The 25,287-nt window shown below is 31.8% G+C and overlaps 1 protein-coding gene across 3 annotated transcripts in view; it reads right to left on the bottom strand.

Annotated features, from left to right (window-relative positions):
• Positions 1-3,421: 3,421 nt before the first annotated feature.
• The window catches only part of gfra4a (GDNF family receptor alpha 4a), a 118,410-nt gene continuing 96,544 nt past the window's right edge, over positions 3,422-25,287 (bottom strand). For all 3 annotated transcript variants that reach the window (XM_077538779.1, XM_077538778.1, XM_077538780.1), the window contains 3 exons: positions 23,758-23,892; positions 7,357-7,517; positions 3,422-4,861 (listed from right to left, as the gene is read on the bottom strand). In XM_077538779.1, coding sequence (XP_077394905.1) covers positions 4,706-4,861; positions 7,357-7,517; positions 23,758-23,892 — 452 coding nt within the window. In that variant the 3' untranslated portion in view covers positions 3,422-4,705. The remainder of the gene's footprint in view (positions 4,862-7,356; positions 7,518-23,757; positions 23,893-25,287) is intronic.

Raw genomic sequence — 25,287 nt, 5'->3', positions numbered from 1 at the left:
GATTATTTGTTTTGCTTTTGCTGGTTTTCCCATCTGGATTTTTTTTTTTTTTTTTTTTAAACCATTGGGAATGCTTGGAAGTTTTCAACACGTTTAATCCTAACCTTGTTGTACTAGACGTTTAACATTTAATGTTCAATTTCATTTGGGGTTATACAGCAGAAATCCCAACATTGATTAAAAAAAAACAACAACAAAAAAACAACATCCAGAGAAACAAAATGCTTGTCAGCTTCCCTGCGGACGTTTTCCAGCAAAATGGACGGCAACAAAAAAATGTGGTCACGTTTTTGACTCAGTGATCATTCATGTTGAATGTTTAATTTAGCATCTTTTTTTTTTTTTGTCTCGTATAGCGTAAATTCTGACATCTAAACTAGGGCCCGACCGATATGCATTTTTTGTTGCCGATACAGATTTTTGGCAGAAAAAAACAAAACAATTACTGATTAATCTGTAGATTATTTATTAAACATACATATAATACAAATACTGACAAGTAAGGCCGTTGTGAAAGCGTTATATAAATAAAGATGACTTGACTTGACTGTTCCTGTGCGCTTTGGCCTCTTGGAGGCAGTGTGGGGCCGTGCATCAATTGGGCTACACACTTAGTGAGTACAGAAGAAAGTTGCGATTGAATTCTATTCAAATAACTCGTTTTTCACACATTGGCAAGAATTTGTTCCTTTGCCTAGTGTTATCTCATTTGTGGGTGCGCATTTCCACAAAATTTGTGTGTGGGTATTCGTTATTTGAACACTCCCCAAGTCGATGCTAACTTCCTGTTAGCATTTGCTAACTTCCTGTTAGCACTAGGCTGGCGATGTTTGAAAAATGAAGCATGTTTTGTATTTAAATATACAGTGGATGTAATTCTTAACGTTGTGTGTTATAGTTATACAGTTAACTCCAACTGCGGTGTGATTAAAAAATAAATAAATAAATAAAAAACTTAAAGGACGTTTAGGAACAACAGAATAACCCAAACAACATACGCTACACACTTGCTAGTTGCTAACGCTACAAACGCAAAAGGATGCATTCAGGGTACTTTCACAGCGTTGGAAACTTCGGTATTCTTCGATAACGTTTTAACGGGGAAAATAATCAGTCAATTGTTTTGCCTGATGTTTGAAGGCCAATAATTGGCCGATTATAATAGGAGGCCGATTAATCGGTCGGGCCCTAGTCTAAACATAAAACAAGCAATAATCAAAAGTTTTATTTTTGTTTTTTAACTTGTACTTTAATAAGTTATTAAATATTAATATAAAATATTTTACTGAGGACATTGTAAGATCTGACAAAGCTTTTCTTTCAAAAAAAAAATTCACATGAACGCTTTTTTTTTTTTTTTGCAACATTCAGTGTGAACGTTTTGTACAACATGAACACTTGACAAATTTAATTGTGTGCTAAAATGCCACAAAACTACCAAAAGCGTCTTTTTTTTTTTTTTTTTTTTTTTTTTTTTTTTTTTAAATCTTTTATTGGTGCGTTTCATAACTCAAATTTCACCCGTAGAATTTCATCAATATTCAGCATAGGTCCTTTAACGTAATAATGCCAATTCTTCTAGTTTTTTAGGTGAAAGTCGTGGGAAATAAAAAAATAAAAAAACAAAATGTGCGAACTGCGAACAATTGCGCATTGGTCCATTCTCGACTGAATTGTTTTAAAAAGTTTTCCGCTAAAATCTCATGTGGAGTCAAAGCTGCTTTGCTGAGTTTTTTTTTTTTTTTTTTTTTGTGACGACAATTTATAGAAATCTCAGACATTTCCTGTGAGGAAAAGCTGCAACAACGCAACATGAAAATGTCTTCACAAAATGGAATTGTTTCACTTTTTTTTTTTTTTTTGGCTCCTGCATGTCAGTCACACTTGCTTTCAAAAGTGATGCGTAAAAATGACGATTACGTTTTTGTGTGCGACATGTAGCGGAACACGTAAACGCTTGCCGAAAGTTTACAGACGCTTGTCTTCGCTCGACTGAACAATTTGGCGCTATCCGATATTCCAGGTGTCACATTTACAAACAATTTTATGTTTTGCTCTTTATTATATTTTATTGTTGCAAAAAATTAGACTTGCAACGATGTTTGTCAGAGGTCGTCATAAGAATTACTCATATTTATGTGCAAAAGAAAAAAGCGTCTGCTCTTGACTGAATTGTTTTACGACGTTAGCGTAGCGTCACTTTTTTCCCCCCGATAAAATGGTTTTACGTTGTTTACATCAAAAGGCATTAGTTTGTTGTTGTTTTTTTTAACTTTGTTTACATCTGATTTTAAACAATGTTTTTAATGTGAGCTCTTCATTATAATAATGCACAGTGGTTCTGTTTTCAAAGCGCAACGTCATGCTAGGAAACGTGTGCGTCGATGTTAGCGACTGGACTAAAATGCTAACGTTAGCACAAACGTTTTATTTTTGTGACCTGTTTTTTTTTTGTAAAGCGTCATCTCCGATGTACAGCAATACTTATCATCTCGACATTTTTCATGCAAAAACTGGCTGCATTTTATTTTATTTTTTCACTCTATATTATAAAAGCTAAACACGTAGTACAGTATTTAAACGGTAACACACTGGTTGAAGCAGCCGAACAATGTCGCCGCCCACTTTTGGTTGGTCATCATCTCAGCGGCATTAAACTCATTTGTTCATATTTATAATTATTATTAATAAGTCTTTTTGTACATAACGGGAAAGTATTGTGAATGACAATTTTGTTGAATGCTTTGAAACACCCGAGTAATTTATGCGCCTTGAAAATAAAAATGTCACGACTAAGCGTTTATTCATTAGCATCTTTTTTGTAAATAAAGACAGCTATGCTAATGTTGTAAAAGTCAACTAGGGAGCTTGTAATTTACTGATTGTATATAATAATAATGATGATGATGATAAAATGTTTTGGACTGATTACATGTGAAAATAAAAAGAAAACATGCATTGTCTTTATTTTTAACTCTTCACTCGCAGCCATTTCACCTTCGGCTGTTTTACTGGATTTTGACTGATTTTGCAAGGCCCACAGAATATTCTGTTCGATTGCTATAAAAACATGGAACCTACCAAAAGAAAGATTAGTCTTAGCATTAGAATATAGCCAAGTTTTATCCTTATTCACATTCCTGGTGAAAACAATGTCAAAAAGAGCTTGTTGCAACATGGCCTTGTTTGATCTCTTATACTCTGCTGCCACCTGCTGGCCGATTTTGTAATAACTACCATTGTTTCAATCCTTCTCTTCAGTTCAGAGGCTGCATCAAAACCTCTGTATGCTCTAGCATAGAAACAAACATGATAAACATATAAATACATCTTTGGGACACCGGTACTATTAAGAATAGAACATATTTATACGTTTTTAAGTGATTTAATTTAAAAACAACATAGAAAACGTCTGTAATAGTACATTTGACTTTTATTGAGTGAAAGTGTCAGAACAACACAAAGAAGAGCGAGAAAGTCTTTGTGAGATTTTTCTTCCTTCGGCTGTCAGTCATTCACAGGTTGGTTGTCACGGCAACCGAAAGCTTTTCTTTCAAACCAGCAGCAAAGTTTGACGTTTCCAAAAGCAAAAACACAATCAGGTGACAAAAAAAAAAAATGTTGGGACACTCGAAAGCATAATAAAAAGTCTTCAGTTCCCCATTTTGGTGCGGCCATTTTGTGATGCTAATGAGCTAACGAGCTCATTCGCTTCTTGGAGGCCAAAATGCGTCCAAAATGGCTCCAGTGTGTGTGTGTGTGTTTTTTTTTTTTTTTTTGTGCTCCAGGAAAGCAGTGCTGTTGCGGTTTGAAAATGTTTCTAGTAAATGTCCGGAAAGTTTTCAATAAATTTTCCATGGGAATTTTTTTAAATATTTCAAATATGGAATTTTCAATTGGAATTAATGGCAATTTCATGGAAGGATGACAGATTATTCAGGCATACAGTAAAATAGAAACATTTAGTTTTCCATGCAAAATGGATTGCTCTCCTTGCCCACATGCAAGGGCATCACAGTACTTCTTGGTAAGAATGTTTTTTTTGTTTTTTGTTTGTTTTGTTTTTTACAATTTTCAGGTTTTTCGTTACTTTAACGTAAGTTATATTTGCACAAAATTGTGTTATGTTGGTCAGGATTATGCTGGACTGTATTTATTCAAAGTTAAATTCCCATGGAAAGTATCCATCTTTGCAAAATTTTGCACCCGTCAGCACTGTCTGTTTTGTGCCGTTGGGATGAAGACGTCCTTAGAAAAGTGATTGTTTTTTTTTGTTTTCTTTTTTACACGTGAAGAGGAAGGAAGGACGTCTGAGCACGCCAAAAACAAAAAAAAATTATCCATTAGCATCCACACAAACACAAACTCTTGGCTTTTTTTTTTGTCCATTAAAAAGTGTCCACAAAAGGTTGCGCAATTTCTTGCTGCAACCGCGACAATTAACGACGACGACGACAATGTGAGCTGTTAGCCTCAGGAGCTAACCGTTAGCGACGGGAGCTAACTGGCGTCAATCATCTTTCCACCACGACGACAACAAAAATAATTTTTCCAGTAAGAGTTTTTTTTTTTTTTTTTTTTTTTTTTGTGAACCGTCCTCCACGTGTCACATGGTAAAGCGGGAAATGTTGCGCGGGCGCACTTCCTGGTTGTGGGAAGAAAAAAAAAAATGCAGAGTCACCATTGGCTGGCAGGCGTCGGCCCCCTAATGGAGGAGAAGCGGCGTCATCAAGAGCCAGCAGAGGGCGAGCGTGAGCGCAGGCAGGAGAAGAGGGCGGGCGGGCGTCGCCCCGACGTTGCGCTCCAACAGATTGGGCGACGCCAGCGTCGAGTCGCCCCAAAGACGCTCGTTGCCGTTGACCTTCGGGGGACACATTGCAAGCTCACGCATCAACATTTTCTTTCATGTTGTCTTGAAATGGGACATTTTTGCATTTTTCATCAAAGTTGCAAAGTTCTTGTCATGTTTGTGTTTGTTAATCTATTCTTTTGCATTTGTGGTCTTATTTATTTACAAGTATTTACTCAAGTGGAATCCTTGTACCTCAAAAATCATCACATTTCACGAATGTTTTTGTTCTTGTTTACATAATGTGTTTTTAAAATATTTACATTTTATTCATATTTGCATCTCATATTTTGGTTTTGACTCAAAAAATATATATTTTTTATCCAATGTTTTAATTTTTTGGTTTTATATGGGCAGTTTAAGCATTTGTTAATTGTAGGCAATATTTGTTTTTAAAAAGCATTTTTTGAATTAACTTTTTTCCTAAGACTTTTAAATTTGATTTTCATTCATTATTTTTGTAGTAAAAAAAATAAACTTTTGTATTATTTCTTTTTCCATAATATTTCTGTATTTGTAATGAAATATTTGTTTTATAATTTTTTTAAGTTTTAAATTGAATTGTATTTGCATCTAATATTTTTGTGTCAACATTTTTTGTTTGTGTTTACAAGTGTTTTTAATTTTTTTAAATATTAAAATTTTTATTCATATTTGCATCTCATATTTTTGTTTTCACTCAAATATTTTTACCAATGTTTTAAAAAAATATATCTAAATATTTTGTTTTTGTTTTTTGTGGGGGTAAGCATTTATTGGTTTTATGCAATATTTGTTTTTGTTTTTTTAACATTTTTTTCCCAGATTTTTAAATTAGATTTGCATTCATTATTTTTGCATTTTGTGTTAAAAAAAAAGAAGACTTTTTTTCCCCATATTTCTGTATTTTCTTGTAATATTTGTTTTATAAATTTTTTAAAACTTTTACGTAGTATTTAGTTCTAAAAAAATTTTGTCAAAAATATTTTGACCATATTTTTATTATTTATTATATTTTTTTGTCAAGAATTTGTATATTTTATGTAATTTAAATTTTTAAATTATTCAAATTTAATTGTAATCCAATATTTTTGTATTTTGTTAAAAATAGTGTCCTTGTGTATTTTATTTTTCTCTCTCTTGCATCTGCATGTAATATGTTTTTCTTGAAAAACGTTTCTCCTTATTTTTGCATGAAAGTTATAAGAAGTCACAATGAAATTGTCACGTCTTCGCAATGATTTTTTCCCCCCCAAATGAAGCAAGTTCGCAAGTCTTGATGTCAAGTACTACGAGTGCGAATGCGCCAATTTGCTCGTTTTGTTTTCAAGACGTTTGGTGACGAATGGACTCGTCTTTTTCTGTTTGTTGTTGTGACGCAAATGTAGCCCCCCACCCCCCAATAAAAGACAAATTGTGAGAAGAAGGGAGGACAACGAGGCGTTCGCGGGGACTCGAGGCACAAACATGCAAATTGGGAGATTTGTTTTGGTGTGGAAGCGAGCCAGTGGCCCACTTGTGCAACGCGGACGCACGCGTTTATTTTTAGCTCAAGCGGCTCCCGCTCGACATTCAACAACTTGTCGTTCGGGACGAGAACAAAAAAACAAACAAAAAAACACCAAAAAGTGTCTCCTCGTTAAAACTTTTTTGTATTTGATTTATTTGTCATGTTCCAATACTTTGTCATTTTTGCCGATATCTTTTGTATGCTTTTTTTTTTTTCACGCCTTTTGTACTTTCGTCTAATATATATATATTTTTTTAAACTTATTTTCCTAATGTATTTTTTGGACTAATATTCTTGTTTTTTTATTTCAATTTATTTCTATATGTTTTTAATCATTTTCTAAATATTTTTTTGTTTTGCCCAATTTTGCAATATTTTTGTTTCTTGTTTGTACATTTGTAAAGGATTTATGAATTTCTAATCTATTTAAATAATCCTAATATAAATAATATTGAAATATTTTTGGACAATATTTTTAATTTTTTGTGCTATTTCATTTGTTGGCTATTTTTTGCTTGCTTTTGCTATATTTAATACCATTTCATTATAAGTCTGCATTTGTGTTATTCACATTGAATCATTTGCATTTATTAAAAAAAAAATTGTAAGTAATAACTTTTTCTTTGTGTATTTTTCTTTAATATTTTTTTCAATGTTTGTGCCTTTTTCATTTAATATTTTAGTATTACATTGTTTATTTTTATTATAAATTTTTTATATTTGTGAACACTTTTCCCGTTTTTTATTTGGTTGTAATCTGGTAAAATATTTTGTATTACTTTCAAATATTTTTGTTGTTGTTGTTGTACTGTTTTTATACTTTCTCTTCTAAACTGTGTGTGCTTTTGTCATCACATCATACATATATATATATAAATATATATATATATATTTATACATAAATACATACACACACATATGTGGGGGTGTGTATTAACCAATACAGCATTACTCTATTTTTCATCTACTATATTTCCAACCATGAATAAGACGAAAAGCGTTGACGCTTTGAACCAACCTGAGTGGGAATGTGAGCTCTCAGGATGTTCTGCGCCGTTTCCACGGAGACGTCGGGAACGCCGGTGGCCCGGGGAGCATCGGTGCCGTCGGCAGCCGGGCTCAGGACGCCGCCGCCCGTTTTCACGTCGGAGCTGTTGCCGAAAGCCAAGATGGCCTTCTCTGAAAGCACAAGGCGCCTGTCGGTTAGCGGATCCCGACCCACCACCTAATCAGTGGCGGAGCAACATTCCCCAGGGGCCCCAAGCAAGGAGGAATCGGGTGCAGGAAACAGAAAAATAAAATTACAAATTAAAAAGTTGCATGGTTGTTTAAAAAAAATAAACACCTTTGTTGTTTTTTTTTGTTTGTTTTTTTACTATTCATGGTCCTTAAAAAAAAAAAAAATAATTTAATATACATGGTCCTTTGAAAAAAAAAAAAAAAAAACGCCTTACTATACATGGTCATTTTTTTTAAAAGCCTTACTATAAAACAAACAAAAAACGCCTTACGATACATGGTCTTTAGAAAAAAACAAAAAAAGAAGAAAAAACGGCCTACTATACAGGTACATGGTCGTTTAAAAAAAAAAAAACTTACTATAAATGGTCGTTTAAGGAAAAAACAACTTACAATACATGGTCCTTTCAAAACAAAAACAAAAAACGCCTTACTATATATGGTCATTTTTTTTTTAAAAGCCTTACTATAAAACACACAAACAAAAAAAAACGCCTTCCTATACATGGTCTTTTTTTTTTTAAAGCCTTACTATAAATGGGCGTTTAAAAAAAAAATAAAAATAAAACATTACTATACATGGTCATTTAAAAAAAAAAAACTTACTATAAATGGAAAAAACAACTTACTATACATGGTCCTTTCAAAACAAAAACAAAAAACGCCTTACTATATATGGTCATTTTTTTTTTAAAGCCTTACTATAAAACACACAAACAAAAAAAACCGCCTTCCTATACATGGTCTTTTTTTTTTTTTAAAGCCTTACTATAAATGGGCGTTTAAAAAAAAATTAATAATAAAACATTACTATACATGGTCATTTAAAAATTTTTTTTTTAAAAACGCCTTACTATACATGGTCTTAAAAAAAAGAAAACAAAAAAAAAATTACTGTTTTTTTTTTATTTTTTATTTTTTATAAAGCCTTACTATAAATGGTAGTTTTACATGGTCGTTAAAAAACAAAAACAAAAACATAACTACACATGGTCTTAAAAAAAAAAAAACTTACTATACATGGTCCTTTGAAAAAATAAATGCCTTCCTATACATGATCGTTTAAAAGAAAAAAAACCCAAAAACATTCCTACACATGGTCTTAGAAAAAAAAACAGAAAAAAAACACCTTACTATACATGGTCGTTTTGTTTTTTTTTTGTTTTTTTTTAAAGCCTTACTTATACATGGTCTTTAAAAAAAACACAAAAAAAACGCGCACTATACATGGCCATTTTTTTTAAAAGCCTTACTATAAAACTAACTAACAAACAAAAAAAAATGCCTTACTATATACATAATCCTTTAAAAAAAAAAAAAAGCCTTCCGATACATGGTCTTAGAAAAAAAAAAACAGAAAAAAAACACCTTACTATACATGGTGTTTTTTTTTTTTTTTTTTTAAAGCCTTACTATAAATGGTCGTTTTACATGGTTGCTTTAAAAAAAAAAAAAAAAAAAACTTACTATACATGGTCCTTAAAAAAACAACAACAACAAAAAACCGCCTTCCTATACATGGTCGTTTTTTTTTTGTTTTTTTTTAAAGCCTGACTATACATGGTCGTTGGAAAAAAAAATGTACTATACATGGTCATTTAAGAAAAACAAACAAACAAAAAAAACTTATTATACATGGTCGTTAAAAAAAAAAAAAAACATAACTACACATGGTCTTAAAAAAAAAAAAAAACTTACTATACATGGACCTTTGGAAAAAAAAATGCCTTCCTATACATGATCGTTTAAAGAAAAAAAAACCCCCAAAACATTCCTACACATGGTCTTAGAAAAAAAAACAGGAAAAAAAACACCTTACTATACATGGTCGTTTTTTTTTGTTTTTTTGTTTTTTTTAAAGCCTTACTTATACATGGTCTTTAAAAAAAAAAAAAAAAAAAAAACGCACACTATACATGGTCATTTTTTTTAAAAGCCTTACTATAAAACTAACAAAAAAAAAAAATGCCTTACTATATACATAATCCTTTAAAAAAAAAAATGCCTTCCGATACATGGTCTTTTTTTTTTTTTTTTTTTAATTTAAAGCCTTACTATACATAGTCGTTTAAAGAAAAAAAAAAAACATTACTATACATGGTCATTTAAAAAAAAAGAACAACAAAAAAACTGCCTTACTTTACATGGTCTTTAAAAAAAACAACCTCTTACTATACATGGTCTTAAAAAAACAAAAAACTTACTATACATGGTCCTTTTTTTTTTTTTTTTTTTTTTGTGCTTTAAAGTGGTTTAAAAAACAAAACAAAACGCCTTACTATAAATGTTCGTTTTTTTTTTTTTTTAAATCCCTTACTATACATCCATCCATCCATCCATCCATCCATCCATCCATCCATCCATCCATCCATTTCCTTGACCGCTTATTCCTCACAAGGGTCGCGGGGGTGCTGTAGCCTATCTCAGCTGGCTCTGGGCAGTAGGTGGGGTACACCCTGGACTGGTTGCCAGCCAATCGCAGCCTTACTATACATAGCCGTTAAAAAAAAAAGCGCCTTCCTATACATGGTCGTTTTTTTGTTGTTTTTTTATTAAGACCATGTAAAGTTAGGCGTTAAACATTACTAAACATGGTCATTTAGAAAAACAAAACAAAACAAAAAAAACGCCTTACTTTACATGGTCTTTAAAAAAAAAACTGACTATACATGGTCCTTTTAAAAAAAAAAAAAAAAAAAAAAGGTGGTTTAAAAAAAAAAAAAAAAACGCCTGACTATACATGGTCATTTTTTTAAAAGCCTTACTATAAAACTAACAAACAAACAAAAAAAAAGCCTTACTATACATTTCTTGACCGCTTATTCCTCACAAGGGTCGCGGGGGCTGCTGGCGCCTATCTCAGCTGGCTCTGGGCAGTAGGCGGGGGACACCCTGGACTGGTTGCCAACCAATCACAGGGCACACAGAGACGAACAACCATCCACACTCACACGCACACCTAGGGACAATTCGGAGCGCCCAATTAACCTGCCATGCATGTCTTTGGAATGTGGGAGGAGACCGGAGTACCCGGAGAAGACCCACGCGGGCACGGGGAGAACATGCAAACTCCACCCAGGAAGGTCCGAGCCTGGACTCGAACCGGAGACCTCAGAACTGGGAAGCGGACGTGCTAACCACTCGACTACCGTGCCGCCAACAAACAAACAAAAAAAACTTATTGTACATGGTCGTAAAAAAAAACAAAAACATAACTACACATGGTCTTAAAAAAAAAAAAACTTACTATACATGGTCCTTTGAAAAAAAAAATGCCTTCCTATACATGATCGTTTAAAAGAAAAAACCCCCCCAAAACATTCCTACACATGGTCTTAGAAAAAAAAAACAGAAAAAAACACCTTACTATACATGGTCGTTTTTTGTTTTGTTTTTTTTTTTTAAAGCCTTACTTATACATGGTCTTTAAAAAAAAAACAAAAAAAAAAACGCGCACTATACATGGCCATTTTTTTTTAAAAGCCTTACTATAAAACTAACAAACAAAAAAAAATGCCTTACTATATACATAATCCTTTAAAAAAAAAAAATGCCTTCCGATACATGGTCTTAGAAAAAAAAACAGAAAAAAACACCTTACTATACATGGTGTTTTTTTTTTTTTTTTAAAGCCTTACTATAAATGGTCGTTTTACATGGTTGCTTTAAAAAAAAAAAAAAAAAAAAAACTTACTATACATGGTCCTTAAAAAAACAACAACAACAAAAAAAACGCCTTCCTATACATGGTCGTTTTTTTTTTTTTTTTTTTTTTAAAGCCTGACTATACATGGTCGTTGGAAAAAAAATGTACTATACATGGTCATTTAAGAAAAACAAACAAACAAAAAAAACTTATTATACATGGTTGTTAAAAAAAAAAAAAAACATAACTACACATGGTCTTAAAAAAAACAAAAAACTTACTATACATGGTCCTTTGGAAAAAAAATGCCTTCCTATACATGATCGTTTAAAGAAAAAAAAACCCAAAAACATTCCTACACATGGTCTTAGAAAAAAAAACAGGAAAAAAAACACCTTACTATACATGGTCGTTTTTTTTTTTTTTTTTTTTTTTTTTTAAAAGCCTTACTTATACATGGTCTTTAAAAAAAAAACAAAAAAAAAACGCGCACTATACATGGTCATTTTTTTTAAAAGCCTTACTATAAAACTAACAAAAAAAAAAAATGCCTTACTATATACATAATCCTTTAAAAAAAAAATGCCTTCCGGTACATGGTCTTTTTTTTTTTTTTTTTTTTTTTAATTTAAAGCCTTACTATACATAGTCGTTTAAAGAAAAAAAAAAAAAAACATTACTATACATGGTCATTTAAAAAAAATGAACAACAAAAAAACTGCCTTACTTTACATGGTCTTTAAAAAAAACAACCTCTTACTATACATGGTCTTAAAAAAACAAAAAACTTACTATACATGGTCCTTTTTTTTTTGTTTTTTTTTTTTTTTAAAGTGGTTTAAAAAACAAAACAAAACGCCTTACTATAAATGTTCGTTTTTTTTTTTTTAAATCCCTTACTATACATCCATCCATCCATCCATCCATCCATCCATCCATTTCCTTGACCGCTTATTCCTCACAAGGGTCGCGGGGGTGCTGTAGCCTATCTCAGCTGGCTCTGGGCAGTAGGTGGGGTACACCCTGGACTGGTTGCCAGCCAATCGCAGCCTTACTATACATAGCCGTTAAAAAAAAAAGCGCCTTCCTATACATGGTCGTTTTTTTGTTGTTTTTTTATTAAGACCATGTAAAGTTAGGCATTAAACATTACTAAACATGGTCATTTAGAAAAACAAAACAAAACAAAAAAAACGCCTTACTTTACATGGTCTTAAAAAAAACTAAAAAAAACTTAGTATACATGGTCGTTTAAAAAAAAGAAAACATTACTATACATGGTCTTTTTTTTTTTTTTAAACCATCACTATACATGGCCATTAAAAAAAGAAGAAAAAAAAAACACCTAACTATATATGGTCTTTTTTTTTTAAAGCCTTACTATACATGGTCGTAAAAAAAAAACAAAAAAAAAACATAACTACACATGGTCTTAAAAAAAAAAAAAAACTTACTATACATGGTCCTTTGAAAAAAAAATGCCTTCCTATACATGATCGTTTAAAAGAAAAAAAAAAAAAACATTACTATACATGGTCATTTAAAAAAAATGAACAACAAAAAAACTGCCTTACTTTACATGGTCTTTAAAAAAAAACAACCTCTTACTATACATGGTCTTAAAAAAACAAAAAACTTACTATACATGGTCCTTTTTTTTTTGTTTTGTTTTTTTTTTAAAGTGGTTTAAAAAACAAAACAAAACGCCTTACTATAAATGTTCGTTTTTTTTTTTTTAAATCCCTTACTATACATCCATCCATCCATCCATCCATCCATCCATCCATCCATCCATCCATCCATCCATTTCCTTGACCGCTTATTCCTCACAAGGGTCGCGGGGGTGCTGTAGCCTATCTCAGCTGGCTCTGGGCAGTAGGTGGGGTACACCCTGGACTGGTTGCCAGCCAATCGCAGCCTTACTATACATAGCCGTTAAAAAAAAAAGCGCCTTCCTATACATGGTCGTTTTTTTGTTGTTTTTTTATTAAGACCATGTAAAGTTAGGCATTAAACATTACTAAACATGGTCATTTAGAAAAACAAAACAAAACAAAAAAAACGCCTTACTTTACATGGTCTTAAAAAAAACTAAAAAAAACTTAGTATACATGGTCGTTTAAAAAAAAGAAAACATTACTATACATGGTCTTTTTTTTTTTTTTTTTTTTTAAAGCCTTACTATAAATGGTCGTTTTACATGGTTGCTTTAAAAAAAAAAAAAAAAAAAAAACTTACTATACATGGTCCTTAAAAAAACAACAACAACAAAAAAAACGCCTTCCTATACATGGTCGTTTTTTGTTTTTGTTTTTTTTTAAAGCCTGACTATACATGGTCGTTGGAAAAAAAATGTACTATACATGGTCATTTAAGAAAAACAAACAAACAAAAAAAACTTATTATACATGGTCGTTAAAAAAAAAAAAAAACATAACTACACATGGTCTTAAAAAAAAAAAAAAACTTACTATACATGGACCTTTGGAAAAAAAATGCCTTCCTATACATGATCGTTTAAAGAAAAAAAAAAACCCAAAACATTCCTACACATGGTCTTAGAAAAAAAAACAGGAAAAAAAACACCTTACTATACATGGTCGTTTTTTTTTGTTTTTTTGTTTTTTTTAAAGCCTTACTTATACATGGTCTTTAAAAAAAAACAAAAAAAAAAACGCACACTATACATGGTCATTTTTTTTAAAAGCCTTACTATAAAACTAACAAAAAAAAAAAATGCCTTACTATATACATAATCCTTTAAAAAAAAAAATGCCTTCCGATACATGGTCTTTTTTTTTTTTTTTTTTTTAATTTAAAGCCTTACTATACATAGTCGTTTAAAGAAAAAAAAAAAACATTACTATACATGGTCATTTAAAAAAAAAGAACAACAAAAAAACTGCCTTACTTTACATGGTCTTTAAAAAAAACAACCTCTTACTATACATGGTCTTAAAAAAACAAAAAACTTACTATACATGGTCCTTTTTTTTTTTTTTTTTTTTTTTGTGCTTTAAAGTGGTTTAAAAAACAAAACAAAACGCCTTACTATAAATGTTCGTTTTTTTTTTTTTTAAATCCCTTACTATACATCCATCCATCCATCCATCCATCCATCCATCCATCCATCCATCCATTTCCTTGACCGCTTATTCCTCACAAGGGTCGCGGGGGTGCTGTAGCCTATCTCAGCTGGCTCTGGGCAGTAGGTGGGGTACACCCTGGACTGGTTGCCAGCCAATCGCAGCCTTACTATACATAGCCGTTAAAAAAAAAAGCGCCTTCCTATACATGGTCGTTTTTTTGTTGTTTTTTTATTAAGACCATGTAAAGTTAGGCGTTAAACATTACTAAACATGGTCATTTAGAAAAACAAAACAAAACAAAAAAAACGCCTTACTTTACATGGTCTTTAAAAAAAAAACTGACTATACATGGTCCTTTAAAAAAAAAAAAAAAAAAAAAAAGGTGGTTTAAAAAAAAAAAAAAACGCCTGACTATACATGGTCATTTTTTTAAAAGCCTTACTATAACACTAACAAACAAACAAAAAAAAAGCCTTACTATACATTTCTTGACCGCTTATTCCTCACAAGGGTCGCGGGGGCTGCTGGCGCCTATCTCAGCTGGCTCTGGGCAGTAGGCGGGGGACACCCTGGACTGGTTGCCAACCAATCACAGGGCACACAGAGACGAACAACCATCCACACTCACACGCACACCTAGGGACAATTCGGAGCGCCCAATTAACCTGCCATGCATGTCTTTGGAATGTGGGAGGAGACCGGAGTACCCGGAGAAGACCCACGCGGGCACGGGGAGAACATGCAAACTCCACCCAGGAAGGTCCGAGCCTGGACTCGAACCGGAGACCTCAGAACTGGGAAGCGGACGTGCTAACCACTCGACTACCGTGCCGCCCTCTTACTATACATGGTCGTTAGAAAAAAAAAAAAATTACTATACATGGTCTTTTAAAAAAAAAAAAAAAAAAAAGGTGGTTTAAAAAAAAAACGCCTTACTATGCATGGTCATTTCTTAAAAAAAAACCATACTACACATGGTCGTTAGAAAAAAAAAAAAAAATTAACTATACATGGTCCTTTAAAAAAAAAAACAACCTTCCTATACATGGGCGTTTTTTTTTTTTTAAGCCTTACTATACATAGTCGTTTAAAAAAATAAGTAAAAAACGCCTGACTATACATGGTCATTTTTTTAAAAGCCTTACTATAAAACTAACAAACAAACAAAAAAAAAGCCTTACTATACATGGTCATTTGGAAAAAAAAAAACGCCTTACTTTACATGGTCTTTAAAAAAAACAAAAAACAAAAAAAAACTAACTATACACGGTCCTTAAAAAAAAAAAACACCTTACTATACATGGTTGCTTAAAAAAAAAAAAAAAAAAAAAACCTGACTATATATGGTCCTTACTCTACATGGTCCTTTTTTTTTTTTTTTTTTTTTTTTTAAAAAAAAAGGTGGTTTAAAAGAAAACAAAAAACGCCTGACTATACATGGTCATTTTTTTAAAAGCCTTACTATAAAACTAACAAAAAAAACAAACAAAAAACGCCTTACTATGCATGGTCGTTTTAAAAAAAAAAAAAAGCCTTACAATACATGGTCGTTAGAAAAAAAAAAAAAACTTACTATGCATGGTCCTTTTAAAAAAAAAAAAATGCCTTCCTATACGTTTTTTCTAAGGACCGTGTACAGTTTGTTTTTTTGTTTTTTTAAAGACCATGTAAAGTAAGGCGTTTTTTTTTTTTTTTTTCTAAATGACCATGTATAGTAATGTTATTTTTTTTAAACGACTATGTATAGTAAGGCTTAAAAAAAAAAAAAAAAAAAAAAACGACCATGTATAGGAATGCATTTTTTTTAAAAGGACCATGTATCGTAAGTTTTTTTTTTTTTTTTTTTTTTTTTTTTTTTCTAACGACCATGTATAGTAAAGCTTTTTTTTTAAAAAACGACCATGCATAGTAAGGCGTTTTTTGTTTGTTTGTTAGTTTTATAGTAAGGCTTTTAAAAAAATTACCATGTATAGTAATATAGTGTATAGTAAGGCGTTTTTTTTTTAAACCACCTTTTTTTTTTTTTTTTTTTTTTAAAAGACCATGTAAAGTAAGGCGTTAAACAATACTAAACATGGTCATTTAGAGAAAAAAAAACAACAAAAAAACGCCTTACTTTACATGGTCTTTAAAAAAAAAACACCTTACTACACAGGGTCGCTTAAAAAAAAACAACTTACTATACATGGTCCTTTTAAAATAAAATGCCTTCCTATACATGGTCGTTTTTTTTAAGCCTTACTTTACATAGCCGTTTAAAAAAAAAAAAAAAACATTACTATACATGGTCATTTAGAAAAAAAAAAAAACGCCTTACTTTACATGGTCTTTAAAAAAAAAAAAAACTAACTGTACACGGTCTTTAAAAAAAAACACCTTACTATACATGGTTGCTTAAAAAAAAAAAAAAAACACCTTACTATACATGGTCCTTTAAAAAAAAAAAAAAAAAAGGTGGTTTAAAAAAAAAAAACGCCTTACAAATATATGGTAATTTTTTTAAAAGCCTTACTATAAAACTAACAAACAAACAAAAAATAACGCCTTACTATGCATGGTCGTTTTTTTAAAAAAAAAAGCCTTACTATACATGGTCGTTAGAAAAAAAAAAAAAAAACTTATTATACATGGTCCTTTTAAAATAAAATGCCTTCCTATACATGGTCGTTTTTTTTTGTTTTTTTTAAAGCCTTACTATGCATGGTCGTTTAAAAAAACAAAACAAAAACAACAAAAAAACATTACTATACATGGTCATTAAAAAAAAAAAACACCTTACTATACATGGTCGCTTTAAAAAAAAAATAATAATAATTATACATGGTCCTTTAAAAAAAAAAAAACACAAAAAAAAACCACCTTCCTACACATGGTCCTTTAAAAAAAAGAAAACACCTTACTACACAGGTTTGCTTAAAAAAAAATCACTATACATGGTCCTTTAAAAAAAAAAAAAAAAAAAAACTTACTATACATGGTCCTTTAAAAAAAACAAAAAACGCCTGACTATACATGGTCATTTTTTTTAAAAGCCTTACTATAAAACTAACAAACAAACAAAAAAAACGCCTTACTATGCATGGTCGTTTTTAAAAAAAAGCCTTACTATACATGGTCGTTAGAAAGAAAAAAAAAACTTAATATACATGGTCCTTTTAAAAAAAAAAAATGCCTTCCTCGTTTTTTCTAAGGACCGTGTACAGTTAGTTTTTTTTATTTTATTTTTTTTTTAAAAGACCATGTAAAGTAAGGCGTTTTTTTTTCTAAATGACCATGTATAGTAATGTTTTTTTTTTTTTTAAACGACTATGTATAGTAAGGCTTAAAAAAAAACAAAAAAAAAACGACCATGTATAGGAATGATTTTATTTTAAAAGGACCATGTATAGTGAGTTTTGTTTTTTTTTCTTTCTAACGACCATGTATAGTAAGGCTTTTTTAAAAAAAAACGACCATGCATAGTAAGGCGTTTTTTTTTGTTGTTGTTAGTTTTATAGTAAGGCTTTAAAAAAAATTAACATGTATTGTAAGGTGTTTTTTTTTAAAACCACCTTTTATTTTTTTAATTTTTTTTATTAAGACCATGTAAAGTAAGGCGTTAAACATTACTAAACATGGTCATTTAGAAAAAACAAACAAACAAAAAAAACGCCCTACTTTACATGGTCTTTAAAAAAAAAAAAAGAAAAAAAGAAAAGGTGGTTTAAAAAAAACAACGCCTTACTATATATATGGTAATTTTTTTAAAAGCCTTACTATAAAACTAACAATCAAAAAACCCCACCTTACTATGCATGGTCGTTTTTAAAAAAAAAAAGCCTTACCATACATGGTCGTTAGAAAAAAAAAAAAAACTTACTATGCATGGTCCTTTTAAAAAAAAAAAAATGCCTTCCTATACGTTTTTTCTAAGGACCGTGTACAGTTTGTTTTTTTGTTTTTTTAAAGACCATGTAAAGTAAGGCGTTTTTTTTTTTTTTTTCTAAATGACCATGTATAGTAATGTTATTTTTTTTAAACGACTATGTATAGTAAGGCTTAAAAAAAAAAAAAAAAAAAAAAACGACCATGTATAGGAATGCATTTTTTTTAAAAGGACCATGTATCGTAAGTTTTTTTTTTTTTTTTTTTTTTTTTTTTTTTTCTAACGACCATGTATAGTAAAGCTTTTTTTTTAAAAAACGACCATGCATAGTAAGGCGTTTTTTGTTTGTTTGTTAGTTTTATAGTAAGGCTTTTAAAAAAATTACCATGTATAGTAATATAGTGTATAGTAAGGCGTTTTTTTTTTAAACCACCTTTTTTTTTTTTTTTTTTTTTTAAAAGACCATGTAAAGTAAGGCGTTAAACAATACTAAACATGGTCATTTAGAGAAAAAAAAACAACAAAAAAACGCCTTACTTTACATGGTCTTTAAAAAAAAAACACCTTACTACACAGGGTCGCTTAAAAAAAAACAACTTACTATACATGGTCCTTTTAAAATAAAATGCCTTCCTATACATGGTCGTTTTTTTTAAGCCTTACTTTACATAGCCGTTTAAAAAAAAAAAAAAAACATTACTATACATGGTCATTTAGAAAAAAAAAAAAACGCCTTACTTTACATGGTCTTTAAAAAAAAAAAAAACTAACTGTACACGGTCTTTAAAAAAAAACACCTTACTATACATGGTTGCTTAAAAAAAAAAAAAAAACACCTTACTATACATGGTCCTTTAAAAAAAAAAAAAAAAAAGGTGGTTTAAAAAAAAAAAACGCCTTACAAATATATGGTAATTTTTTTAAAAGCCTTACTATAAAACTAACAAACAAACAAAAAATAACGCCTTACTATGCATGGTCGTTTTTTAAAAAAAAAAAGCCTTACTATACATGGTCGTTAGAAAAAAAAAAAAAAAACTTATTATACATGGTCCTTTTAAAATAAAATGCCTTCCTATACATGGTCGTTTTTTTTTGTTTTTTTTAAAGCCTTACTATGCATGGTCGTTTAAAAAAACAAAACAAAAACAACAAAAAAACATTACTATACATGGTCATTAAAAAAAAAAAACACCTTACTATACATGGTCGCTTTAAAAAAAAAATAATAATAATTATACATGGTCCTTTAAAAAAAAAAAAACACAAAAAAAAACCACCTTCCTACACATGGTCCTTTAAAAAAAAGAAAACACCTTACTACACAGGTTTGCTTAAAAAAAAATCACTATACATGGTCCTTTAAAAAAAAAAAAAAAAAAAAACTTACTATACATGGTCCTTTAAAAAAAACAAAAAACGCCTGACTATACATGGTCATTTTTTTTAAAAGCCTTACTATAAAACTAACAAACAAACAAAAAAAACGCCTTACTATGCATGGTCGTTTTTAAAAAAAAGCCTTACTATACATGGTCGTTAGAAAGAAAAAAAAAACTTAATATACATGGTCCTTTTAAAAAAAAAAAATGCCTTCCTCGTTTTTTCTAAGGACCGTGTACAGTTAGTTTTTTTTATTTTATTTTTTTTTTAAAAGACCATGTAAAGTAAGGCGTTTTTTTTTCTAAATGACCATGTATAGTAATGTTTTTTTTTTTTTAAACGACTATGTATAGTAAGGCTTAAAAAAAAACAAAAAAAAAACGACCATGTATAGGAATGATTTTATTTTAAAAGGACCATGTATAGTGAGTTTTGTTTTTTTTTCTTTCTAACGACCATGTATAGTAAGGCTTTTTTAAAAAAAAACGACCATGCATAGTAAGGCGTTTTTTTTGTTGTTGTTAGTTTTATAGTAAGGCTTTAAAAAAAATTAACATGTATTGTAAGGTGTTTTTTTTTAAAACCACCTTTTATTTTTTTAATTTTTTTTATTAAGACCATGTAAAGTAAGGCGTTAAACATTACTAAACATGGTCATTTAGAAAAAACAAACAAACAAAAAAAACGCCCTACTTTACATGGTCTTTAAAAAAAAAAAAAGAAAAAAAGAAAAGGTGGTTTAAAAAAAACAACGCCTTACTATATATATGGTAATTTTTTTAAAAGCCTTACTATAAAACTAACAATCAAAAAACCCCACCTTACTATGCATGGTCGTTTTTAAAAAAAAAAAGCCTTACCATACATGGTCGTTAGAAAAAAAACAAAACAAAAAAAACTTACTATACATGGTCCTTTTAAAATAAAATGCCTTCCTATACATGGTCATTTTTTTTTTGTTTTTTTTTTAGCCTTACTATACATAGTCGTTTAAAAAAAACAAAAAACATTACTATACATGGTCATTTAGAAAAAATAAAAAATAAAACGCCTTACTTTACATGGTCTTTAAAAAATAAATAAATAAAAAGCTAACTGTACACGGTCCTTAAAAAAAAACACCTTACTATACATGGTTGCTTAAAAAAAAACAAAAAAAAAACTGACTATACATGGTCCTTTAAAAAAAAAAAAAACCTTACTATACATGGTCGTTTTTTAAAAGCCTTACTATAAATGGTCGTTTTACATGGTTGCTTAAAAAAAAAAAAAAAAATTACTATATATGGTCGTTTAAAAAAAAAAATACTATACATGGTCCTTTAAAAAAAAGGACCATGTATAGTATATAGCATTCCTATACATGGTCTTTTTTTTTTTTTTTTAAAGTAGTGTTGTTCCGATACCGATACTGGTATCGGCAGAGGTACCGATACTGCATTAAAACAGTGGTATCGGTATCGGTGAATACTCAAAAGTAACATGCCGATACCATTAATTCCAACACTACCATAGGATTTTGAATGCAGCATCTTGTGCCTTGCTGGTGCATGACATTCACTGGTATGTGACATGTTCACTGCATGCCGATCTAAGATATCCTATTGGCCCTTGAATGCTCTGAACCAATAGCAGGCAAACTTCCAAAATACAGCTCTGGTTCTACTGTTAACAAACGGCGCCCTTGTGCGATCGAATAGTTATCCCTGCAGACGTTAACAAGTTATCACAAAGTGTCTCCGGTGGTTAGCGTTAGCATAAGAGGGGAGAAAACAAGGCAGAGTTAAACCTGTCTATCTGCGCACACAGCAATGATTGCTCGATGTACTGTCGTCTCGCCTCTTCTTCGATGCCTTGACAGATGCACGCAACCACACTCATAAGAAAAAATTACGAAAATATACTCCAAAACACTAACAACTGGTGAGGTTCTCTGAAGGAAAATGGCAATCGCCACGACCGGAAAGGGCGATGCGCTCATAAATTCTCCCGGAAATACGTCACGGCTATTTGAGCATAGAGTCCAGACCTGGTTGTTTTCTTTTGTTTTGTTTTGTTTTAAATAATTTTATTTTATTTATTTTTTTAAGCCTTACTGTACATGGTCGTTTTCTTTCTTTCTTTTTTTTTTTTTTTAAGCCTTACTATACATGGTCGTCGGGAAAAAAAAAAGTACTATACATGGTCATTTAAGAAAGAAAAAAAACGCAGTTTAAAAAAAAACACCTTACTATACTTTTTTGGTCTTTTTAAAACAAACAAACAAAAAACCCAGCTGACTCAGGGAATTTGAGACAGTCAATTGTACTGCACTGCTAATGTGAAGGATATGCAGTTTGTGTCAAACCTGTTGGCCCTCTGGGGGCCCCTGCTGGCTAAGGGGCCCCAAGCAATTGCCTGCCTTGCTTAATGGCAAACTGTGTCTCTGCACCTAATTGACAATTAGCAGCAAATGTTCTTTTCACATTGTGGCATTGTTTTTAAAATGCCATTTCCAAGCATGACCACCATGTCGCAGTCTACAGGTAAATGAATGACGAATGGGCCATTTTGTGAAGGATTCGCTGAAAAAGCCATTAAGTGCTCGTTAAGTCGGCTGCGGCAAAAGATGAATAATGGCTGCAAAAGTGCCTAATTGCTGCTCGTCCTCTCACCACTTACATCATCATCATAATGATAATAAAAAAAAAGGCTACTTGGGGTCAAATTTTATGTGTAACTTCACAGACGAAAAATGTCATTACAAGTAGGAATGTGTGCGGGTTCTATCTTTCATTTATTTAATTCAAATAAAATGACAACGACGACTTCAGCTGTCCATTACAATCAAAACTAGGGATGGGCGAGTCCTTATTTCAAGCTATTGGTACTTGCGACAGTGGCCGATACTAGTATTTATTTATTTACCAGGTTTCATGTTGCTAAGGGAAACTTGCTTGCAGGGCAGAATTGTTTTGTTCATGCATCAATTGCCAACGACTTCAGACGTCCATTAAAAGCAAAACATTCAGTGCCAAGATCGAGTTATGTCGTTTATGTTTGTTTGGCTATCGTTACATCCCTAATAACAATATATAACTATAACAATTTAAAAAAAAAAACAGTCAACAAAATACTAAAATACAAGGAGTATAATAAAAAATAAATTAAAAATCATTTAAAACAAATTAAAAAAACAAACAAAAAAAAACACGAAAGACCTTGTGGATTAATTAAATTGTGAGGGAGATGATTTTTATTAAAACGTTAACAAAAAAAACTTCTTGCACTTAAAGGGATACTTGACTCACTGAACAATTTTCAGCAGTGAATAGTTAATATTTTGTCCAGAATTGATAACTTTGTTGTTTTTCATGTACAATTAATACCTTTAATAAGTAATTTTTCTACTTCCTGTCGATTGATGATGACATCAGCCAATCATGGCTCACCTGTTTTCTGGGTTTGGTCAGTAAGCCAGTGAGCCATGATTGGCCGTTGCGTACTTCCTCAGCACGGGTGATGTCATCATCAATCGTCAGGAAATAGAAAAATTACTTATTAAAGGTACTCATTGTACATGAAAAACAATGAAGTTACCACATTAATTTTTGACAAAACTTTTTACTGCTGAAAATTAGGGGTGTGCCAAAAAATCGATTCATAAAAGAATCGAGATTCTCATTTATTAATCGAATCGAATCGATATTTAATATCCAAAAATCGATTTTATTTAAATTACAAATAAAGAAGAAGGGGAAAAGGCAGTTGTAGCCCACATGCTGTTTTTGTGGAAAAAGTGACTTAAAATACAAAATTTATAAATGTTTAAACAAAACAAAGACACTTTAATGTCTCTATTTGTCATTTTGTCTTCCACAGCAGACTGGAGTACATCATGATAATGTTGTGCATATCTGTAAATTGAAGCAGAAATCATTTGTCAATCAAATAATTTTGAATCGAGAATCGAAAATTGATTCTGAATCGAATCGTAGACCCAAAAATCGTAATCGAATCGTGAGACAGTCAAAGATTCCCAGCCCTACTGAAAATGGCTCAATGAGTCAAATATCCCTTTAATGTTGGATTATTGCTCAGCGGTTTTGTGTCATCCTTTAACGTTGAGTTTTAAGCTTATGGGTAATTTTTGGTTACGTTTGGCATATGAGTGCTCGTGAGGTGGGAGGGTTGGAGTAGGTTTCGTTTTGGACTCACTGAGGCAGATGTTGTCGTGGAAGAAGGCCAGGAAGCTGGCACACTGCTCCCGCTGGTGGCCGGCGGTAGTGCAGGAGCACCAAGGTCCCACGTTGGAGGTGGAGTTGTCAAGGTAGTTGGGGGTAATTGTGCTGCCTGGCGGGGGGGAGGAGGAGAGGGGGGAGAACACATCACACACGTTTGAAATATGAAAGGATGAAGTGGACTATTATGAAAACATAATAAGCTAGTGATCCTCGGTGACGGCTCATTATTCCCGACATGATCTCCCGCCTGGGTGTGTTTTACTGACTCGGCGTTCTTTGATCCGGGTCTGTCTTTTTATTTGACGGCGTTAGCAAATCGATGCCAACGCTTCTCTCTCTTTCGTTACGTGCACGGAAAGCTTCCGCTTGCTCGAGCTGGGATAATAACGCTTTGATAAGTCAAGAAGACGACGACGACGACTCGCTTTTATTCTCCTACACGGCGCTTTGAGCACAAAGTGATTGGAAAGTCAAGACGGAATTTGCGTACGTGCACTGTATCTATCGAAACATTTTTGGAAGCTGAAATGTTGTGATATTGTTATAATTGAGGTGCCTTCAGCATTTAGGAATTTTTGTGTTCATTTGTATCATGGAATAACTTTCGTCCGGCAGAAAAAAATAAAAAGTGACCATAAGCAGTGTTACCTTTAATAGAAAATGTGGATTTAGTTTTAGTTAAAGTCTTTTGACTAAAATGTGCCTGTAGTCATAATTATGTTATCTAAATTGTTTTGGTGTTCGTCAAGTTTTAGCTGACGAAATCTCCGTCATATTTAAATGTTGCCATCACTTTCATTACGGTCATTTTGATTAGTTCGTAAAGGCTCTTTCTTTTAACTATTTCTCGGTCTACACATCTGGGCTTATGTTAATGATTGGTGGTGATTTTTTCGTAAACCCCCACCCCCCCAGCCTGTATTTTGCCATTTTGTGTTTGTTTTGTAAACAGCGGGATGTTTCTCTGGACAGACAGTGTTTATACCCCTCCAGCCAATCGCAGAGATGGGGGTGGCGGGGGTTGGGGGTTGTCGTCGCAAACGGGGCCATTCGAATTTGTCGGCTTCGTGACGTCACCCCCGCGGCAACGACAGCACGCAATGATTTTTTTTCCCACTCACTCACTCACTCACTCACTCACTCACTCACTCACTCACTCACTCACTCACACATGTAAGCTTGTGTGAGTGAGTGAATGAGTGGAAAAAAAATCCATGCGTGCGTGCTGTCAAGTTGCCGCGGGCGCGACGTCACGAAGCCGACAAATTCGAACGGCCCCGTTTGCGACACGCCCCCCCTCCACCCCCCACTCTGTGATTGGCTGGAGGGGTATAAACACTGTCTGTCGAGAGAAACGTCCCGCTGTTTAAAAAACAAACACAAAATGGCAAAATACATGCTGGGGGTGGGGGTCTACGAAAAAATCACCACCAAACATTAACATAAGCCCAGATGTGTAGACTGAGAAAGAGTTAAAGTGTGTACATCCTGTATTTAAAAAATG

The sequence above is a fragment of the Festucalex cinctus genome, chromosome 12 (assembly GCF_051991245.1).
Source record: "Festucalex cinctus isolate MCC-2025b chromosome 12, RoL_Fcin_1.0, whole genome shotgun sequence".
Classification (NCBI taxonomy): Eukaryota; Metazoa; Chordata; class Actinopteri; order Syngnathiformes; family Syngnathidae; genus Festucalex; species Festucalex cinctus.
This window is presented reverse-complemented; position numbering and strand designations above follow the sequence as displayed.